Below are 23,593 nucleotides of genomic sequence, written 5' to 3'. Positions count from 1 at the left end.
TAATAGGTTCCTTACGACTGGAAATCGCAGGTCCAGGTCCAACAGTAACAGGTCTCTTACGACTAAAAGTTGCTCTATTGTCATTTTTAAGTGGGTAGTCTTGTTTTATAGCAGGAAACTAAAATTTCTATTGCCTTTTAAGGTGACCAAACCGATTCGAGGGCAACTAACCCCCTTCCCTCACCCTTTTCTTCTTCAAAGAGATACGGTTACAATTTTTAGATAGCCATATGGTTCAGCATAATTGAAAGGTCAGGTCCAATAAATATGCCTCTGGGTTTGATATGACCCTCGATAGCCCCTAGGGAAAGGGCTGTAATTTTGCGATTTGTCCATTGTTTACGCATAGGATTTGTTTTTTGGGGAAAGATGCAGACATTTTCACGGGTGAGTTTTCTGTGCAAGGCAGAGGGATTTCCACAAGGAGAATTTTTAGTGAAAAAGAATTCTATGGGAGAAACTATCCTGGATATGTACACAAAAAATTTTTATTTCTTTTTCTTCGGATGCACAATTTTGCAAATGGATAGAACATTATGGGAGAATTTTCTACCAGGGGGAAGTTTCGGGAAGGGGAAGCCTAGCACCCTGTACGAAATTGAAACCTAATCTATACTGAATCGCGTACTTACCTTGATTTGTCAGGTTTGGTTTTTTGTAATGATATTTTTGTTGTTATTCGTTAAGATGTACTGAGTTGGCCTAAACAAACTCGTTTGTAAAGATTTCTATAGCGTGATCTTTGATCTATTCATTAAATCTGTTATTTCTATTTATTGTTGTCGTTTATCCATTTTCCAGATCCAAGCTCATGGAGTGCTGCCGCAATGTACGAAGCAACAAAAATATTCTCCTCTAACCTGAAGGAAAAGATGGCGCAGCGTTTCTACAATTTAGTTCTTCTTCCACGTGTCAGAGATGATATTTCTGAATATAAAAAACTCAACCAACATCTGTATAAGGCTTTAAGGAAGGCTTTATTTAAACCAGGGGCGTTTTTCAAAGGAATCTTAATTCCCCTGTGCGAGGTAAATGGTCATTTTGTGTAAATAGATACTTGAAGCGGCTTAACAAGCTATTTTGTCGGTCTTTAAACTGGAAGCTGTTAGAGTTCAGGGAGCAATATAGTTTGAAAGTTAATATTAAGAAGAGTAAGTCGCTTATACTGGGAATAAATGAAGATGAATTGGTGATGCCGAGTAGTATTATTAATAAAGATGCTGAATGCAATAAAGGTGCTAGAAGTAGAATAGCCAAGGCTAGGGGTGTTTTTTCACAGTTACAATTTTGATAAGTCTGCAAACCAAGACTAGAATATTGAAAGTTACAGTGATGACAGTGATTAAGTAGGGTTTTGAAATGGGGGTGCTTCGAAAGACAGGGGAGGATTTGTTACTTTTTTTCAAAGGAATTGTATACGTATTGTTTTGGTTGTCCATTTGAATGACTATATTTCAAATAGTAAACTGTTTGAAAAATATGGTTCTATTCCGCTTCCTATGGCTATAATGGGAGAAAGATTGAATGGCTAGGACACATCTGGATTAAGGATGACGGATCGCCAAAGATCGGCCTTTCCGGCTATCCATCTAAGGCTTAACGAAGGACAAGTTGTTTTCAAATGGGGGGGAGAGGTCATACGGAATTATTTAAAGACAAAGGGAACTCATTTAGAGGGTCTAAAGGGGAGTTTTTAAATAGATTGGGACGGAGCTGGAGCGTGGGCAGCTTGTCTGGCTTACGACGACTTGGTGTAGCAGTGATTTGTTAGTAATAATTGTTTATTGAAGCTTTAAGGTTTTACAAATAGAGCTTAGTTCAATCTATTTGTTTTTTATGGTTTATAGTTCATCCTTATTTTATCGAAGAGTTTTGAGCGAGTTAGATTCTTTATTGGTTCCTTTTTTTGTATTTTCATCATTTTGGTTTAGAGAGGCCCATTATTCATATAGGCTAAATATTCGCTTTGTTTGTATTTTAAGTACTGTCCTCGGGAAATTCCCCATTAACTTCTTATATCTCATATTTGCGACCTTTGACTTGAGGCAGTTAATCCTGTGAAAATAAGGAGATATTAGCATAATACCCACAATAAAATTCGGTTTTTATAGTTTTAAAGATTGAGATGGGAGTGTTGGAATGTAATCCTCCACTTGAAGGCTAATCGACCAATCAAATTTAATTAGATTTCTAAGAATGTATATTCGCTGGCTTTTTGGCCCCATTTTGGTGAAAATTAATTTTTGTGAAAAAAATACCAGGAGACTGCTGTTAAGCAATGTACTATCTTAGTTAAAAAGGTCACTAGATATTTTCTTTTCTGATCAAATGACAAATATTCTACAGCCATTAATTTAATTCTATCGCCCCTGATAAAAAAAAGGGATACATCACTTTTACTCGTGCAATTTTTTTTTTTCAAGATGATGAACTGGGAACCAAAAGTTTGCGCTTTTCAACGAAAATGATTCCAGTTGTGCACTTTCTATTGCGATTTGGCTACATATTGGAGGGGTTCCAGGCTCATTCAAAGTTGCCAAGCTTTTGTTTTCCCAATTACAATCTATTGTTCTGACGAATCTGAATAATAATTTTAAATTGCTTGATGAAGCTTAGAAAAAGCGTTGTTTAAACTTTTGGTTACTATGGCCCGTTGCTTGTTCTTTACTAGGTTGCAGCTATGGGTGCAGCCATGATACCAGATAAGTACGTTAAAGTGAATAATGTTATTTTATGATAGTATTGCAACGGTTAAGGTAGAAAGGGGGGTTATTAGTTGGTTTACCGTTGAATCAGGAGTTGTATAGATTTGCGTGTCATTCCTGTGCATATGAATTATTTTTATGGAATTTGTCGGATATAACTCTACAATGAGAGAATACTAATTAGAAAGGTAAAAATGTCCTACGCCAAGAATATGTGTCGTAGTGTTATATACTTAAAAGAATATCATAAGTATTTAGTATACAATAAGTATAGTAATGCTTTTAGTTAATTTAGGGTTTTTGGGATGAATTGAGTAAGTATAAACCAGGGTTAGTAGATGAAGTTAGGATATCAGTAACTTGTAGGTATTTATTAAATAGTATGAAATTGTAATTATGAAAGAACGTTAAGTTGATAATATAGAAAGTATTAGTAATCAAAAATAGGATGAAAAAAAAAACGATAATAGAAAAATATCAAAAGTAACCAAATCAACTGCTAAGAATATGCAGCCTGATGGATGTCTTAGTTAAAAATATAGTCAAAATAAAATTAGTTCGATGTTCTGAGTGTTCTGACTGCTGCTTTGTACCGAGATAATTAACCTGTGTGATATTATTAGTAAAGATGGTTGATGCATTGAAGGCGTAAAAAGGGGAATAGTCATAATGGTGAGTGCTTTTGCATAGTTGAAAAAGTTGGGAAGAATAGGATATTTTCAAATTTAGTGACGCCTTAAGTTATATGATGATAGAAGTTAAGCATGGCTCCGAAATGTTTCCACAAAGATGTGCGTGTTTTCTTGGCTAATTGTAGAGAGACTGGAGATGGGAAATTTCGAGATAGTGGTAACAATGGTTGTCAACTCAACAAATGTGGGTAGAGGGGCGAAGACTTATTTCTAGATCTAGGGGGGGGTTTGCTTTTTAATGCAAATATGCAAGGATAATTCTCAATGAAATCCTGTAAAAAGTAATATTTTTTAGAATCTAAAGCAGGGTGGGAAAGACAGGGGAGGAATTGTCCCTTCTCCCTAAATTGTTGCCCCTTTTGGAAAAACTGTTTTAGGGCAGGGATGGCGAGGACTCTTGGCTTTTTCAGTAACTAAACAAATTGACAAAACAATAAAGGGGATGCATTTCCCTCACCTTCCGGAAAAGGGCAATTATAATCATTAATAAATAATATCATGCGTTTTGTGATAGTATCTGGACTGATATATGCAGCAATCATCTTGTAATTTGCCTAGATGTGATTCCAGATTCTAGCATAACAGCAAAATAGCACCCCCAAAGTGAAGAATGTTGTGAAACAATCTATTATTATTTTTTTTTTCTCCAAGGCACTTTGTATAGACTATAGGAGCTCATTCGATTGGAAATTGAGAGTCCCAGTGCCCTTTTTTAGAGCACAAAGTGATTGGTAGATGTCACTTGCGCCGTCCGGCTGGCAAAACATCTAGCCATAGTTTAGCTTTATATTTGTGCGTGGAAGTTGGTTCTTCATGGTGAAAATGATATTGACTTATGCAGTTTTTTATTGCTCTATTTTTGAGTACCAGAATCATTCCTGCTGAAGCAGTCGCTGTACCAAAAACTGACTTAATAAAGTTGCGTTTCCATTCGACCTTTTTAGCGCCATCTATCTTGACTACGCTAACTGTGTCGCATTTACTGCTAGAAGTCACAGGCGGCGCATCGTCCACCAATGGAAACAATCCGATAGGAAAGATACGTGGATGCCGGGCAGGGAAAAATGAAAGGAGAAGGCGTACGGGGTGTGCTATTTCGGTACTAGTGACAAGCCGTGACTATTGTCTTTCGCTAAAACAAGTGTTTCAGTGAAACCTGGTGAAAATCAAGATATCCAGAACATCTAAAGTACCAAGCCTGAATAGATTTGACGAAACCCCCGTGTGCCCCATCCAGGATAGCCCGCCCGTTCTTAAGCCCGTGGAATCACCAAATCCAACGGCTTTCTGTTTGAAGGCTGACAACCATGACGATAATCACGGATACGCTTATCCCGAATATATTTACGTTACGGAAAACGTTCTTCGACTAGTACATATTTACGTTATTACTCTGGTAGTATTGTCAATGAAGATGATCCATGAGGTGGAGATGTAAAAAGTAGAATAATCAATGCCCAGGCTTTTTTTCACAGTTGAAAAAATTGTGGAAGAACAGGAAGTTTAGCCAGCAAAACTTAGATTGAAATAATCAAAGCCATTATAAAGAGTCTTAAACCATAGTTACAGAAGTGGTAAATTATGGCTAAAGAATAGTCGTAAAGTGTGGCTAGAGTTGTAGTAAACTATGGGTAAAGTAGTGGGAAAATAGTGGTAAAGTAACGGTAAGTACAGGAAGCATGGTACAGGTATGTATACCATGGTACATGGTACAGGTGTGAAGTACAGGAGGAATGGTAAGGGTGTTTCTTTTTGTTTTGTTCTTTGGAATTGTTATTTGCGCTGTTGTTACGAAAAGGTAAGTTGATAGTAGTTATATTTTCTATGTGTCGTATTTAACCCGTAAAATTTTAATCAGGATTGGGCATCATCGACTAAAATCTAATTAAAGATCAGTTAATTAATTGATCAACTTGATTATCAAATTGTATTAGTAAATAATAGTTGGATTAATAATGTTAATAAAGCTAAAAGGTTATAATTTAATTTAAACATGTAAGAGTGGCGTATAGCCTACATATAAACAATGTAACACTTATTTTAATCATTCTATTTAGATTTAAATATTTGAATTTTAGTCTGGAAACTGTACGCTGCGTGAAGCCATAATATTTGGATCTGTCTTAGCTAAGAACTCCATCCCGGTTTTACACTCGTCTGCAGCTTTGTTGAAAATTGCCGAAATGGATTATAATGGAGCGAATTCAATCTTTCTGCGCATTCTTTTTGAGAAAAAATATGCCCTCCCCTACAGAGTTATTGACGCTTCTGTTTATCATTTCTTAAGGTAACAGTTAGATTTCTTTTTCTTCTTTTTTCGAATGATGAGCTTCGTATATAAGTCATCACATCAGCATTTGGATATTCTTTTTTTTAGAAGGACATTAAAGCAACAACATATTATTCTCTATTGGAGGAAGAATGAATGTATATATATATATATATATATATATATATATATATATATATATATATATATATATATATATATATATATATATATATATATATATATATATATATATTATATATATATATATGTGTGTATGTACGTATATTATTTTCAAAAAAAGCCGTCGGGTCATAGGAAAAAAAAAACAGAACATAAACCGAAAAAAAAAACTGATCCCTCAATCCCTTCCACCCATCTTCTGTCTTTCAGTAACGAAAAAACTAACAAAAAACTAAAATAAATAAAAAGAAAAGAAACGTACTTATATATGAATCTTGACGAAATTATTTATAAAGAGATACTTTTCTTTTAAATGAAAATAGAAACTTTCCATTAAGAAAGGACAGGAAGCTGAAAACATGAACAATAAGGAGAAAAGCGTTAAAAGTAGACAGATTTTGACATTTTGCTTACAAATGAAAGTGGGAAAATATAATAGCTGAAAGTCTTTTCATAGAGAAAAGACATTTCAAAAAACATGAATCCAAAAGAGAAAAAAAAAGTAAAAGTAGACAGAATTTGAGACTTTTCTTATGTATGAAAACGGAAAAACATCAAAAGTGAAAATTATTTTTGTAAACAAAAGAAAGGAAGCCAAAAACATGATTCAAAAGGAGAAAACGTTAAAAATAGACAGAGTTGGAGATTTTTCTTTAATGAAATGGAAAAATATAAAATCTGAAAATCTTTTTTATAAAGAAAAGACACGAAGCCTAAGACATGAATCAAAAGAAGGAAAACGTTAAAAGTAGACGGAATTTGAGATTTTTCTTTAAATGAAAACGAAAAAAATATAAAAGCTGAAAATCTTTTCATAAAGAAAAGACACGAAGCCAAAAACATGAATCAGAAGGAGAAAAACGTACAGAATTTGAGCCTTTTCTTATAAATGAAAATAGAAAAACATAAAAGATGAAAGTTCTTTTCGTAAAGAAAAGAAAGGAAGTAAAAAACATAAATCAAAAGGAAAAAACGTTAAAAGTAGGCAGAATTTGAGAATTTTCTTCAAATGAAATTGCAAAAATATAAAAGCTGAAAATCTTTTCATAAAGAAAAGACGCGAAGCCAGACAAGAATCAAAAGGAGAAAAACGTTAAAACTAGATAGAATTTGAGATTTTTCTTATTAATGAAAATGGAAAAACATAAAAGATCAAAAAAGTTTTCTGAAAGAAAAGACAGGAAGCCAAAAACATGAATCAAAAGAAGAAAAACATTATAAGTAGACGAATTTGAGATATTTCTTCTAAATAAAAAAGGAAAGACATAAAAGCTGAAAATTCGGTTTATAAAGAACAGACACGAAGCCAAAACATGAATCAAATGAGAAAAATGTTATAAGTAGACAGAATTTGAGATTTTACTTATAAATGAAAATGAAAAAATATAAAAGCTGAAATTTCTTTTCATAAAGAAAAGACAGGAAGCCAAAAACATGAATCGAAAGAAGAAAAACATTAAAAGTAGACGAACTTTAAATTTTGCTATAAATGAAAATGGAAAATATAAAAGCTGAAAATTCTCATCATTAAGAAAAGAGGCGTAACCAAAAACATATATCAACAAAAAAAATTAAAAATAGACGGAAGTTGAAATTTTTCTTATAAATGAAAATGGAAACTTTCCGCTAAGGAAAGACAGGAAGCCAAAAACATGAACAAAAAGGAGAAAAACCTTAAAAGTAGACAGATTTTGACATTTTTCTTATAAATGAAAATGGAAGAATATAAAAGCTAAAAATCTTTTGGTAAAAAAAGGCCAAAAGCCAAAAGCCATGAATCAAAATAGGCTTTTCTTATAAATGAAAATGGAAAAACCTAAAAGGTGAAAATTCTTTTCGTAAAGAAAAGATAGGAAGTAAAAGACATGAACCCAAAGGAGAAAACGTTAAAAGTAGGCAGACTTAGAGATTTTTCTTTAAATGAAAATGAAAAATTTTAAAAGCTGAAAATCTGTTCATTAAGAAAAGACACGAAGCCAGACATGAATTAAAAGGAGAAAAACGTTAAAAGTAGACAGAATTTGGATTTTTCTTATTAATGAAAATGGAAAAACACAAGAGATGAAAAAAAAAATTGAAAGAAAAGACAGGAAGCCAAAAACATGAATATAAAGAAGGAAAACATTATAAGTAGACGAATTTGAGATGTTTCTTCTAAATAAAGAAGGAAATACATAAACCTGAAAATTCTGTTTATACAGAAGACATGAACCCAAAACATACATCAAAGGAAGAAAAACGTTAAAAGTAGACTAATTTGAGATATTTCTTCTAAATAAAAATGTAAAAATATAAAAGCTAAAAATTCGGTTTGTAAAGAAAAGACACGAAGCCAAAATAAGAATCAAAAGGAGAAAAACATTAATAGTAGACAGAATTTGAGATTTTTCTTATGAATGAAAACGGAAAAATATAAAAGCTGAAAATTCTTTTTATAAAGACAAGACAGGAATTCAAACACATGAATCGAATAAAAGTAGACGAACTTAAGATTTTTCTTGTAAATGAAAATTGAAAATATAAAAGCTAAAAATTATCATTATTAAGAAAAGACGCGAAACCAAAATCATATATCAAAAGAAAAAAACCTTAAAAATAGACGAACCTGAACCTGAATATTCTGTTTATAAAGAAAAGACATGGAGCCAAAACATAAATCAAAGGGAGAAAAATGTTAAAAGTAGACTAATTTGAGATATTTCATCTTGGAAAATATAATAGCTGAAAACCTTTTCATAAAGAAAAGACATGAAGCCATAAAAATGAATCCAAAGGAGAAAAAAAAACTAAAAGTAGACAGAGGTTGAGACTTTTCTTATAAATGAAAATGGAAATTCTTTTTGTAAATAAAAGAAAGAAAGCCAGAAACATGAATCAAAAGGTTAAAAACATTAAAAGTAGTCGAATTTGAGATGCTTCTTCTAAATAAAAATGGAAAGACATAACAGCTGAATATTCTGTTTATAAAGAAAAGACATGGAGCCAAAACATGAATCAAAGGGAGAAAACGTTAAAAGTAGATAGAATTTGAGAATTTTTTTTTAATGAAAATGGATAAGTATAGAACTTGAAAATCTTTTTATAAAGAAAAGTCACGAAGCCTAAAACATGAACTAAAAGGAGAAAAACATTAAAAGTAGTCGAATTTGAGATACTTCTTCTAAATAAAAATGGAAAGACATAAAAGCTGAATATTCTGTTTATAAAGAAAAGACATGGAGCCAAAACATGAATCAAAGGGAGAAAATGTTAAAAGTAGACAGAATTTGAGATTTTTCTTATAAACGAAAATGGAAAACATCAGAAGTGAAAATTCTTTTCGTAAACAAAAGAAAGGAAGCCAAAAACATGAATATAAAGGAGAAAAACATCAAAAGTAGATGAATTCGAGATGTTTCTTCTAAATAAAAATGGAAAGACATAAAAGCTGAATATTCTGTTTATAAAGAAAAAACATGGAGCCAAAACATGAGTCGAATTTGAGATGCTTCTTCTAATTAAAAATGGAAAGACATAACAGCTGAATATTCTGTTTATAAAGAAAAGACATGGAGCCAAAACATGAATCAAAGGGAGAAAACGTTAAAAGTAGATAGAATTTGAGATTTTTTTAAAAATGAAAATGGATAAGTATAGAAGTTGAAAATCTTTTTATAAAGAAAAGACACGAAGCCTAAAACATGAACTAAAAGGAGAAAAACATTAAAAGTAGTCTGAGATGCTTCTTCTAAATAAAAATGGAAAGACATAAAAGCTGAAAATTTTGTTTATAAAGAAAAGACATGGAGCCAAAACATGAATCAAAGGGAGAAAACATTAAAAGTAGACAGAATTTGAGATTTTTCTTATAAATGAAAATGGAAAACATCAGAAGTGAAAATTCTTTTCGTAAACAAAAGAAAGGAATCCAAAAACATGAATATAAAGGAGAAAAACATTAAAAGTAGACGAATTCGAGATGTTTCTTCTAAATAAAAATGGAAAGACATAAAAGCTGAATATTCTGTTTATAAAGAAAAGACATGGAGCCAAAACATGAATCAAAGGGAGAAAATGTTAAAAGTAGATAGAATTTTAGATTTTTTTTTTTTTAATGAAAATGGATAAGTATAGAAGTTGAAAATCTTTTTATAAAGAAAAGACACGAAGCCTAAAACATGAACTAAAAGGAGAAAAACATTAAAAGTAGTCGAATTTGAGATGCATCTTCTAATTAAAAATGGAAAGACATAACAGCTGAATATTCTGTTTATAAAGAAAAGACATGGAGCCAAAACATGAATCAAAGGGAGAAAACGTTAAAAGTAGATAGAATTTGAGATTTTTTTTTAAATGAAAATGGATAAGCATAGAAGTTGAAAATCTTTTTATAAAGAAAAGACACGAAGTCTAAAACATGAACTAAAAGGAGAAAAACATTAAAAGTAGTCGAATTTAAGATGCTTCTTCTAAATAAAAATGGAAAGACATAAAAGCTGAAAATTTTGTTTATAAAGAAAAGACATGGAGTCAAAACATGAATCAAAGGGAGAAAACATTAAAAGTGGATAGAATTTGAGATTTTTTTTTTTTTTAATGAAAATGGATAAGTATAGAAGTTGAAAATCTTTTTATAAAGAAAAGACACGAAGTCTAAAACATGAACTAAAAGGAGAAAAACATTAAAAGTAGTCGAATTTGAGATGCTTCTTCTAAATAAAAATGGAAAGACATAAAAGCTGAAAATTTTGTTTATAAATAAATACATGGAGCCAAAACATGAATCAAAGGGAGAAAACATTAAAAGTAGACAGAATTTGAGACTTTTCTTATAAATGAAAATGGAAAACATCAGAAGTGAAAATTCTTTTCGTAAAAAAAAGAAAGGAAGCCAAAAACATGGAAGCCAAATCTTTTTATAAAGAAAAGACACGAAGTCTAAAACATGAACTAAAAGGAGAAAAACATTAAAAGTAGTCGAATTTGAGATGCTTCTTCTAAATAAAAATGGAAAGACATAAAAGCTGAAAATTTTGTTTATAAAGAAAATACATGGAGCCAAAACATGAATCAAAGGGAGAAAACATTAAAAGTAGACAGAATTTGAGACTTTTCTTATAAATGAAAATGGAAAACATCAGAAGTGAAAATTCTTTTCGTAAACAAAAGAAAGGAAGCCAAAAACATGAATATAAAGGAGAAAAACATTAAAAGTAGACGAATTCGAGATGTTTCTTCTAAATAAAAATGGAAAGACATAAAAGCTGAATATTCTGTTTATAAAGAAAAGACATGGAGCCAAAACATGAATCAAAGGGAGAAAATGTTAAAAGTAGACAGAATTTGAGACTTTTCTTATAAATGAAAATGGAAAAGTATAAAAGTTGAAAATCTTTTTATAAAGAAAAGACACGAAGCCTAAAACATGAACTAAAAGGAGAAAAACATTAAAAGTAGTCGAATTTGAGATGCTTCTTCTAAATAAAAATGGAAAGACATAAAAGCTGAATATTCTGTTTATAAAGAAAAGATATGGAGCCAAAACATGAATCAAAGGGAGAAAACGTTAAAAGTAGATAGAATTTGAGATTTTTTTTTATAAATGAAAATGGAAAAGTTTAGAAGCTTGAAAATCTTTTTATAAAGAAAAGACACGAAGCCTAAAACATGAACTAAAAGGAGAAAAACATTAAAAGTAGTCGAATTTGAGATGCTTCTTCTAAATAAAAATGGAAAGACATAACAGCTGAATATTCTGTTTATAAAGAAAAGCCATGGAGCCAAAACATGAATCAAAGGGAGAAAACGTTAAAAGTAGATAGAATTTTAGATTTTTTTTTTAATGAAAATGGATAAGTATAGAAGTTGAAAATCTTTTTATAAAGAAAAGACACGAAGCCTAAAACATGAACTAAAAGGAGAAAAACATTAAAAGTAGTCGAATTTGAGATGCTTCTTCTAATTAAAAATGGAAAGACATAACAGCTGAATATTCTATTTATAAAGAAAAGACATGGAGCCAAAACATGAATCAAAGGGAGAAAACGTTAAAAGTAGATAGAATTTGAGATTTTTTTATAAATGAAAATGGATAAGTATAGAAGTTGAAAATCTTTTTATAAAGAAAAGACACGAAGCCTAAAACATGAACTAAAAGGAGAAAAACATTAAAAGTAGTCTGAGATGCTTCTTCTAAATAAAAATGGAAAGACATAACAGCTGAATATTCTGTTTATAAAGAAAAGACATGGAGCCAAAACATGAATCAAAGGGAGAAAACGTTAAAAGTAGATAGAATTTGAGATTTTTTTAAAATGAAAATGGATAAGTATAGAAGTTGAAAATCTTTTTATAAAGAAAAGACACGAAGTCTAAAACATGAACTAAAAGGAGAAAAACATTAAAAGTAGTCGAATTTGAGATGCTTCTTCTAAATAAAAATGGAAAGACATAAAAGCTGAAAATTTTGTTTATAAAGAAAAGACATGGAGTCAAAACATGAATCAAAGGGAGAAAATATTAAAAGTGGATAGAATTTGAGATTTTTTTTTTAATGAAGATGGATAAATATAGAATTTGAAAATCTTTTTATAAAGAAAAGACACGAAGTCTAAAACATGAACTAAAAGGAGAAAAACATTAAAAGTAGTCGAATTTGAGATGCTTCTTCTAAATAAAAATGGAAAGACATAAAAGCTGAAAATTTTGTTTATAAAGAAAAGCCATGGAGCCAAAACATGAATCAAAGGGAGAAAACGTTAGAGAAACGTAGGGAGAAACGTAGAGAAAAACATTAAAAGTAGTCTGAGATGCTTCTTCTAAATAAATGAAAATGGAAAAGTATAAAAGTTGAAAATCTTTTTATAAAGAAAAGACATGAACTAAAAGGAGAAAAACATTAAAAGTAGTCGAATTTGAGATGCTTCTTCTAAATAAAAATGGAAAGACATAAAAGCTGAATATTCTGTTTATAAAGAAAAGACATGGAGCCAAAACATGAATCAAAGGGAGAAAACGTTAAAAGTAGATAGAATTTGAGATTTTTTTTTATAAATGAAAATGGAAAAGTATAGAAGTTGAAAATCTTTTTATAAAGAAAAGACACGAAGCCTAAAACTTGAACTAAAAGGAGAAAAACATTAAAAGTAGTCGAATTTGAGATGCTTCTTCTAAATAAAAATGGAAAGACATAACAGCTGAATATTCTGTTTATAAAGAAAAGACATGGAGCCAAAACATGAATCAAAGGGAGAAAACGTTAAAAGTAGATAGAATTTGAGATTTTTTTATAAATGAAAATGGATAAGTATAGAAGTTGAAAATCTTTTTATAAAGAAAAGACACGAAGTCTAAAAAATGAACTAAAAGGAGAAAAACATTAAAAGTAGTCGAATTTGAGATGCTTCTTCTAAATAAAAATGGAAAGACATAAAAGCTGAAAACTTTGTTTATAAGGAAAAGACATGGAGCCAAAACATGAATCAAAGGGAGAAAACATTAAAAGTAGACAGAATTTGAGACTTTTCTTGTAAATGAAAATGGAAAACATCAGAAGTGAAAATTCTTTTCGTAAACAAAAGAAAGGAAGCCAAAAACATGAATATAAAGGAGAAAAACATTAAAAGTAGACGAATTCGAGATGTTTCTTCTAAATAAAAATGGAAAGACATAAAAGCTGAATATTCTGTTTATAAAGAAAAGACATGGAGCCAAAACATGAATCAAAGGGAGAAAATGTTAAAAGTAGACAGAATTTGAGATTTTTCTTATAAATAAAAATGGAAAACACAAGAAGTGAAAATTCTTTTCGTAAACAAAAGAAAGGAAGCCAAAAACATGAATATAAAAAAGAAAAACATTAAAAGCAGACGAATTCGAGATGTTTCTTCTAAATAAAAATGGAAAGACATAAAAGCTGAATATTCTGTTTATAAAGAAAAGACATGGAGCCAAAACATGAATCAAAGGGAGAAAATGTTAAAAGTAGACAGAATTTGAGACTTTTCTTATAAATGAAAATGGAAAAGTATAGAAGTTGAAAATCTTTTCATAAAGAAAAGACACGAAGCCTAAAACATGAACTAAAAGGAGAAAAACATTAAAAGTAGTCGAATTTGAGATGCTTCTTCTAAATAAAAATGGAAAGACATAACAGCTGAATATTCTGTTTATAAAGAAAAGCCATGGAGCCAAAACATGAATCAAAGGGAGAAAACGTTAGAGAAACGTAGGGAGAAACGTAGAGAAAAACATTAAAAGTAGTCTGAGATGCTTCTTCTAAATAAAAATGGAAAGACATAACAGCTGAATATTCTGTTTATAAAGAAAAGACATGGAGCCAAAACATGAATCAAAGGGAGAAAACGTTAAAAGTAGATAGAATTTGAGATTTTTTTAAAATGAAAATGGATAAGTATAGAAGTTGAAAATCTTTTTATAAAGAAAAGACACGAAGTCTAAAACATGAACTAAAAGGAGAAAAATATTAAAAGTAGTCGAATTTGAGATGCTTCTTCTAAATAAAAATGGAAAGACATAAAAGCTGAAAATTTTGTTTATAAAGAAAAGACATGGAGCCAAAACATGAATCAAAGGGAGAAAACGTTAAAAGTAGATAGAATTTGAGATTTTTTTTTATAATGAAAATGGAAAAGTATAGAAGCTGAAAATCTTTTTATAAAGAAAAGACACGAAGCCTAAAACATGAACTAAAAGGAGAAAAACATTAAAAGTAGTCGAATTTGAGACGCTTCTTCTAAATAAAAATAGAAAGACATAACAGCTGAATATTCTGTTTATAAAGAAAAGACATGGAGCCAAAACATGAATCAAAGGGAGAAAACGTTAAAAGTAGATAGAATTTAAGATTTTTTTTTATAATGAAAATGGAAAAGTATAGAAGTTGAAAATCTTTTTATAAAGAAAAGACACGAAGCCTAAAACATGAACTAAAAGGAGAAAAACATTAAAAGTAGTCGAATTTGAGACGCTTCTTCTAAATAAAAATGGAAAGACATAACAGCTGGATATTCTGTTTATAAAGAAAAGACATGGAGCCAAAACATGAATCAAAGGGAGAAAACGTTAAAAGTAGATAGAATTTGAGATTTTTTTATAAATGAAAATGGATAAGTATAGAAGTTGAAAATCTTTTTATAAAGAAAAGACACGAGGCCTAAAACATGAACTAAAAGGAGAAAAACATTAAAAGTAGTCTGAGATGCTTCTTCTAAATAAAAATGGAAAGACATAACAGCTGAATATTCTGTTTATAAAGAAAAGACATGGAGCCAAAACATGAATCAAAGGGAGAAAACGTTAAAAGTAGATAGAATTTGAGATTTTTTTTTAAATGAAAATGGATAAGTATAGAAGTTGAAAATCTTTTTATAAAGAAAAGACACGAAGTCTAAAACATGAACTAAAAGGAGAAAAACATTAAAAGTAGTCGAATTTGAGATGATTCTTCTTAATAAAAATGGAAAGACATAAAAGCTGAAAATTGTGTTTATAAAGAAAAGACATGGAGCCAAAACATGAATCAAAGGGAGAAAACATTATAAGTAGACAGAATTTGAGACTTTTCTTATAAATGAAAATGGAAAACATCAGAAGTGAAAATTCTTTTCGTAAACAAAAGAAAGGAAGCCAAAAACATGAATATAAAGGAGAAAAACATCAAAAGTAGACGAATTCGAGATGTTTCTTCTAAATAAAAATGGAAAGACATAAAAGCTGAATATTCTGTTTATAAGGAAAAGACATGGAGCCAAAACATGAATCAAAGGGAGAAAATGTTAAAAGTAGACAGAATTTGAGACTTTTCTTATAAATGAAAATGGAAAACATCAGAAGTGAAAATTATTTTCGTAAACAAAAGAAAGGAAGCCAAAAACATGAATATAAAGGAGAAAAACATTAAAAGTAGACGAATTCGAGATGTTTCTTCTAAATAAAAATGGAAAGACATAAAAGCTGAATATTCTGTTTATAAGGAAAAGACATGGAGCCAAAACATGAATCAAAGGGAGAAAATGTTAAAAGTAGACAGAATTTGAGACTTTTCTTATAAATGAAAATGGAAAACATCAGAAGTGAAAATTATTTTCGTAAACAAAAGAAAGGAAGCCAAAAACATGAATATAAAGGAGAAAAACATTAAAAGTAGACGAATTCGAGATGTTTCTTCTAAATAAAAATGGAAAGACATAAAAGCTGAATATTCTGTTTATAAAGAAAAGACATGGAGCCAAAACATGAATCAAAGGGAGAAAATGTTAAAAGTAGACAGAATTTGAGACTTTTCTTATAAATGAAAATGGAAAACATCAGAAGTGAAAATTATTTTCGTAAACAAAAGAAAGGAAGCCAAAAACATGAATATAAAGGAGAAAAACATTAAAAGTAGACGAATTCGAGATGTTTCTTCTAAATAAAAATGGAAACACATAAAAGCTGAATATTCTGTTTATAAAGAAAAGATATGGAGCCAAAACATGAATCAAAGGGAGAAAAACGTTAAAAGTAGACATAATTTGAGACTTTTGTTATAAATGAAAACGGAAAAACATAAAAGGTGAAAATTCTTTTGATAAAGAAAAGAATGGAAGCCAAAAACATGAACAAAACATGAAAAGGATAAAAAGTTAAAAGTAGGCGGAATTTGAGATTTTTCTTATAAAGGAAAATGAAAACATATAGAAGTTGAAAATCATTTCATAAAGAAAAGACACGAAGCCTAAAACATGAATCCAAAGGAGAAAAACTTTAAAAGTAGACAGAATTTGAGACTTTTCTTATAAATAAAAATGGAAAAACATAAAAGGAAACGCATATATGAATTAGACAAAATTATAGACGATCTCCATGTTTTTGTATGGGCTTAATAAGATGTACTATTTTTCTTGTTACAAGCATTAAGATTTGGATTAACGAGAATCAACATTGCATGCTATTTTTTAAAACTGTAATTTAAAAAAAAATAAAAATACTATTGCACAGCTTTGTTAAATTGTTCCTTCTGACTTTATCGTACTTTAAATATCATATAGTATATGTTACTACCTATGTCTAAGTTCCATTCAATTTCGGTTCATATTTATTTATAGATTAGCGAAGAAAAAATGAATTCTATTTTTACTTTGGATAATAAAAATCAGTTGCATGCTTAAAATCATGAAAAATCTACTTTATCTACAGAATGACACACTACTAAAAGAACCATCCCGATGACAGAAAAATAAAAGCAAAAGAATTTGAGAAAAGCTATTCTTTTTGATGGTTAGAGAACCAATCCCAAGAGTATGGGTAACTTACTGGAGTGGAAACTGGCGCTAGTGCTGACAAAATAATACCAATGCCATCTTGTATTTGGTATTTCTTGGTATTTTTTCTATGTAATAATGTGTCTGATCTCAATTTCTGGAAACAAAACACAAATATAAAGCTTAAAAAATCCCAAAAAACGCCAGACGCTAGATGGCAATGATGTTTTTTTTGCTGAAACAAGCGCCAGTTTTTACTTTCGGCATCTCCCACACTCTTTGAGTCAATGTTTAGATGCAGTCAAAATTGAGACACGAGGGAAGATAAGAGAGACAAATACAACGAAGATACTGCTTTAAAATAGGGACTAGTCATGGGGGCTGGGCAGATACAGGGTGTTTTAAGCTAAAAATTGGACGGATTTATTTTAGCATATGGGTATTTTGCACTAGCTTTTGACCTCGATTCCTTTTTATTACGAAATTTGGGTACTTTGAATCTTGATGTTTTTTATTCCATGTTTTGTCATATATTGAATATTTTATGCCAAAATCCAAAATGTAGTCAAATTTCTTTACTGCAGTTTCTCTCGATATCACCACTTTTCTTGCCTTTTTATAAAACACCATTAGTTCTACAATATCAAAAAACAAAATTTCGGAATTCCGCACAAAGTGTCGCCTTAGAAGGTTGAATTTAAAATTAAGAGAGGACAAACTCTTTTTGGAATTTCAAAAATAAATAATAGGATAAATTAAATTTTTTCTTGATTTACAAAATAGTAAATAAAAGCTTAATTTACAAAGCAGCTGTAAAGAAACTCAAAGATGGAAAACCTTTTTTCTCTCTATTTTTGCATAACTAATAAATTTTGTATGTAATCTACAATTCAGGGGTTTCTCCGACACCCAGCTCTTTGCTGACAATGTTAGCTAACAGGTATTTGTTTGAACGGCGGAAACACTATTGTTAGCTAACAGATATACATTCGCCAACAATTTTTTCCAATAAATATTCTATTTGCTAAAGATATTCTCTTGCAATGTTGGCTAACAGTTTTTAGTTGGGATGGCGGAAACACAGTTGTTAGGAAAATTGTTAGCTAACAGTAGTTTGTTTGGACGGCGGAAAAACCCCTTTAATTCACCCAAGCACCTTTATTTGAAATTCCTTCAAAACCTTTACTGATCGGATTAGGTTGCCAAGCTTTGTTCGCTTGGCTGTGGCCCATCAAGAGACGTTATGAAGATGGTGTGGGTGTTTTTTTTTTTACTTGTGTTTATGTTGGCCTGTGTAGTTAAAAAAAAATAACATTTGAATCAATTCTAACAGAATTTAAAAAGACAGCGTGAAGAGAAAAGATAAAACATCCTTAGAAGCAACCTAGCGATGCAAAGTTGAATTGCAGGTAAAAATTTAAAAAAATTATCGTTAAAGCAAACATTCTTAAAACTGTGTTTAGTGATATTATATGCATCAAGGAATTTTCTTGGGATTCTTTTTTCATGGCGTTGATTACAACTGTTTGCCTACGTCATGTTTAAAAAAAAAACAAGATACAAGCAAATCTTTCGTTTCCGTGTGTGTTCAGTTAATTATCTACACTCTAAGCACCTTAATTTAAATTTGCCCTTGGTAATCCATATTTTATCCGCTTCTAGTGGTCCTCTATTACTTCAATTTTGAACCTGCATTGATTTTCACTGAAAATATATGACAAAAGGTCCGAACACTCCAACTGTCCCTCCCAAATAGCTGACTGTAGATCAAAGCTTGGATATAGGAATATATTTAAAAATCTAATACCCATTTTGCATGATTTTGCACGTTATGTTTCAAAATCAGTCAGCTTTCTAAAAGGCAGAGTTAGCGTTCTCTCCAAAAATTTGTGATTTATGAAAAAAAAAATGTCTCAGTTGTAAACCAGCGAAATCAAACAATAGAATTATAGGAAAATAATCTTTCCTTCTTTATCTTAGGTGTAACTATAACAATTTTTATTTAATTTTAGATTTCAACGAGAAACACGGCTATTGCCAGTATTGTGGCACCAAGCCCTGCTTACTTTCTGTCAGCGATATAAGGAGGATATTTCTAGTGAGCAAAAAGAGGCTCTTTTGGAATTATTGAAACGTCAGAGGCATCATTCAATTACTGCAGAAGTTCGAAGGGAGTTGCAATTGTCCAAGTGCCGGGATACTGAAATGATTTTTGAAGAAATCGTTTAACTAATAAACAAATTCAAAACTGAACCCAGTATTTATTCGTTAATAGTCAAAGGTAGCAAATGTATATATATATATATATATATATATATATATATATATATATATATATATATATATATATATATATATATATAGAGAGAGAGAGAGAGAGAGAACCTCCATTTTTTTTTTAAATCCATTATTAGGACCTATTCTTGCCTCATTTGGGGACGACCTGCTTGTCGCTTGGCTCTGGGTGGTTGACTGAAAAGAACGTTATCTGGCAATCTCTCTTCCTTCATCTCCAAAACATGTCCTAGCCATCTCAACCTTTCCCTCATGATAGCTCTAGAAAGCGGGACCACATTTTTCGTGCGGCTTGCTTTCGCCGCAACTCATCCAAATATTGAAAATAAAAATATGGTAATTGAAGTTGTTACTCCCATTCCAAAATGACTTGTAAAACATCTAAAGTCCTAATTCATTTTTATTACCACAACTTCAATATTTTTTTTTCATTTTGGGTTTAATTAATTCCAAGTTTCGTGGGTTATGCGTAAATTCTTTGAATTTCACATTTTTTCATATATTTTTCATATTTTTATTTCTCACATTTTAGTAGAAGTTAAGGCAAATATCAGAAGTTTTCTGATATTTGCATCTAATATGAAAATTTTGCAATCACTTGTTAACTGAATCTCTGGTCTGTAATTTTTTTAGATTAAGAAATAAGTAAGAAATGAGTGAAAATACGAAAATTTTCTATTTTTAAGCAGGTTTAGTTCATTCTCTAAAGAAGAACTTCAGTAATATTGTAATTCAGGCTGAGTAAATGGATAGCTAAAATCTATTGGCATAACGTTCTTTTAATCGAATTTGCAGTTGTAAGCTTGTTGTAAAATTACGTATTTCACAGGAAACATAAGGTTTAAGGTCGAGACCAATCTTGAGGGGTTGGGTGTGGTATACCGGGTAGGGATAATTGAAAGGTCAAATCTTAAACATTTGATTCGCTTTTCGCCATTGGCTATAGTTCGCGAAAACGCCCTTCGATTTACTGAGGTTGGGGTTCCTGACCCTCACGATTTTTATTTAATGTGGCATAAGCAAAACATTCACCTGTTAAAATACAAATAATTCGAGGGGCAGCTATTTCGACTGTATTAATGTAAAACAATTAAAACCAACAACTACTGCTAATTTATTTTAGAAATAGACGAATAAAAAAAATCAAATAAATAAACGTTCAAATGGGAACTAATCCATTTATTTAGGCAGTGAAAACTGGTACAAAAGTCTAGATATTTCGATCATATATTAGTAATATTTTGACTGATGACGGTCACTGTATATGTGATCGAAATATCTAGATCGTTGTGCTTATTTTTATTATCTAAATAAATGGATTTATCCCTATTTGAATGTTGATTTGTTCGTCATAGCGTCCCCTGTCATCTAACGTGAAATTTTTTGCTCTATTCGACTCCGTCGACCATTTTATTGCATCTCAACTAGAAGTGCCTCAATTTTAGATTCCTCGTTTATCGTATCTCACATTTTGTCGTTTTGTTAAGAGCGGTTTTGAGGAAGAAAAGATTTGGTAAAAGTTACTTTGACTTACAAAAGCCAGCAAAGCTGTACAAGTACTCGTCGGTACCGTATTCAAAGGTAAAACAACTTGAGTTGTGTCAGGATAGCGCTAAGAGAGTTTGGTTCAAAACTTCCTTCTCTGGAGGCTTGCAAATGGCTACTATATCACAAGAATGTGCTTCGGTAAAAAGTGTCCCAACGCTTCGGCCGTCCGTGTTTTTGAACGTCTTGTTTTGCTCAAACTTTGTGGCAAAAATATTGGTCTATCTGATACGAAAATTAAAGATGTTAAGTATCTCTTGAAGTTCATCCCCAACCAAGACCATAAGTATTTTGAAACCAAGATTGAACAGTACTACAAGGCTAAGGGGACTACTGAACGTTTGGAAGCCTCTCCGTGTGCGCGAGATCCATGTCCAGAGGAGGATTCCATTGAAGCAAAACGGGGCCAGCAAAGAAACTTGAGAAAAATGAACATTTCTTTTTCAAATAGTATTGCAGCATCGGAACTCGTTTGTCGTACCTTCGTGGTGAAAAGAATAGGCAGCCCACACCATTTTGTCGTATCTAAGTTTGCTAAAATTTCGGTAAGGTCGGATTGTCGTATCTGTATTTCATTTCAATTTTTGACAATGAAAACTTCACCTTTTCATCTAATATTCTGGAGACCCTCCTGGTTGTTTTTCCTCCTTTTTTTATGGATTTGCGAAAAAAATGGGTTGTACCGTGTAAGTTCCAGCAAAGGCGAAATTTTCTAAGTCGTTTTTCTCGGAATTTTTAAAACCTTAGTTACGACAAAACTGCTCTCAGGGGACGATAGGACGAGAGTGTGGTCTGAGAAAAGGATACCTAATTTAAGGTGTTACGCCGAAAAAAGCTCATCATTTTATCCCTAGACGTGCAATAAAATTGAAATGAACGATACCATAGCATATCCGTTTTAAAATCATTTCGGAAACCTAGCATTCGTGAGCTGGACATTGTTAAACCAACTTTGGTAACACGATTTTCCACAGATTTTTCGAATGTTGAAATTTACGTTATCTTTGTGAAAGATATCTCTCTGCCTTAGAAATCTTTTTAAAGACCAAGCATAATTTGTTATGCTCTGAAATTTGAAAATAATATTATGCTTCCCAAATTCAATTATGTGACTGCTATTTATCAAAAATAAGATTTGAATTCAATTTTAACTGAAATTGAACATCGGGTGAAATTTTTCAAGTATTTTCTGGCCATCCTAGGGCAGAATTAAGGTAGATGGTACAGATTAGGGGTAATCCAAAAAATCTATCAGTCCTGTGAGCCGATTTAAAGGCAATTGGAGACCCCAAATAAAAGGTATCAACGATTTATGACTGACCATGTCCACAGGACCTGCAGGGCAACTGAGATTTTTCACATTATACGAGCATTGCCTCCTGGGAAAGCCCAATTGTGATGACAGAGATTTTTGGCCGAAAATTTCACAACTACTCATGATTTTTCTTGAAAATGAAGATCAAATCATGAATTTTTCTATTGCAGTTGAAGCGTGTTTCTATTTGCCAGACCCTCTAAATCCCGAACATAAACCTGCGAATCCAACGTCAACCTACAAATCCAATGTTAACCTGCAAATCGCAACATCAACCTGAAAATCCAATGTCAACCTGCATATCCTGCGTCAACCTGCAAATACCACCGCCAATCTGCAAATCGAGCGTCAATCTACAAAGCTTGACGTCAACCTGGAAATCCAATGTCAACCTGCAAATCCCAACTTCAACCTGCAACGTTCATTTCAATAGAAAATTGTTTACTTTTTTTTTTATTTGCCATGCTGGGTAGCCTCCTTTGTCCCTCTTCTTCTATATGTTGTGATGTTTTAGGTTTATCTTTTTAGCCCTTTTTTCGACTTCAGCTACCTGTTGGTTTTATTTAATTACTAAACAAAAAAAACAAGTTTTTTTTAACTGCAACTAAGGAACGACATCAACACTTAAGACGAACAGAAATTATTCCATATATGAAAGGGGCTGTCCCCTCCTCAGCGCCCCACTCTTTACGCTAAAGTTTTTTATTGTTTAAAAAAAATTAGAGTTGTGAGAAAAAGTCAAACTTTAGCGCAAGGAGCGGGGCGTTGAGGAGAAGACAGTCCCTTTCATCTGCGGAATAATTTCTGTTCGTCTCAAGTTTTAATGTTACTCCCTACTTTCAGTTAAAAAAAAATTGTTTTTTTATATTTAATTTCTGAACGTTTTTGAATCGATGCAGGTTTTGATTTTAGCTCACTGTGCATGAATAATTAAAAAAAAATTTGCATATTAATTTTACTTTTTTTGGCTAAATGGGTTTCTCAAAGTTTTGATCGGACGATTTTCAGAAAAAAGGACAGGGGCCTAGTTGCCCTCCAATTTTTTTGTTACTTACAAAGACCTCTAGGACTTTCAATTGTATTTACGAAAGTTTTTATTAGTACTAAATATACACAACTTACAAAATAACTTACGTAACGAACTTCTATAAACGTACATTTTTATTACGTATATGAGGGGGTTCACCCCCTCGTCAATGCCTCGCTCTTTACACTAAAGTTCGAATTTTGTTCCAACTCTTTTAAGAATGACCCTGAATCACAAAGGCCGTTTAATTAGAATAAATAACTCTTTTGAAATTACAAAAAATACTTTAGCGTAAAGAGCTAGATATTGAGGGGACGAA

General features: G+C 31.2%; 1 protein-coding gene across 1 annotated transcript in view; it reads left to right on the top strand.

Annotated features, from left to right (window-relative positions):
• Window positions 1-19,345, top strand: part of LOC136035153 (bystin-like) — a 52,241-nt gene extending 32,896 nt beyond the window's left edge. The window contains exons 5-7 of the mRNA XM_065716704.1: window positions 802-1,028; window positions 5,476-5,684; window positions 19,105-19,345. Coding sequence (XP_065572776.1) covers window positions 802-1,028; window positions 5,476-5,684; window positions 19,105-19,321 — 653 coding nt within the window. The 3' untranslated portion in view covers window positions 19,322-19,345. The remainder of the gene's footprint in view (window positions 1-801; window positions 1,029-5,475; window positions 5,685-19,104) is intronic.
• Window positions 19,346-23,593: the final 4,248 nt, after the last annotated feature.

The sequence above is a fragment of the Artemia franciscana genome, chromosome 14 (assembly GCF_032884065.1).
Source record: "Artemia franciscana chromosome 14, ASM3288406v1, whole genome shotgun sequence".
Classification (NCBI taxonomy): Eukaryota; Metazoa; Arthropoda; class Branchiopoda; order Anostraca; family Artemiidae; genus Artemia; species Artemia franciscana.
The sequence above is the reverse complement of the archived record's forward strand: the minus strand, read 5'-3'. Positions and strand labels throughout refer to the sequence as shown.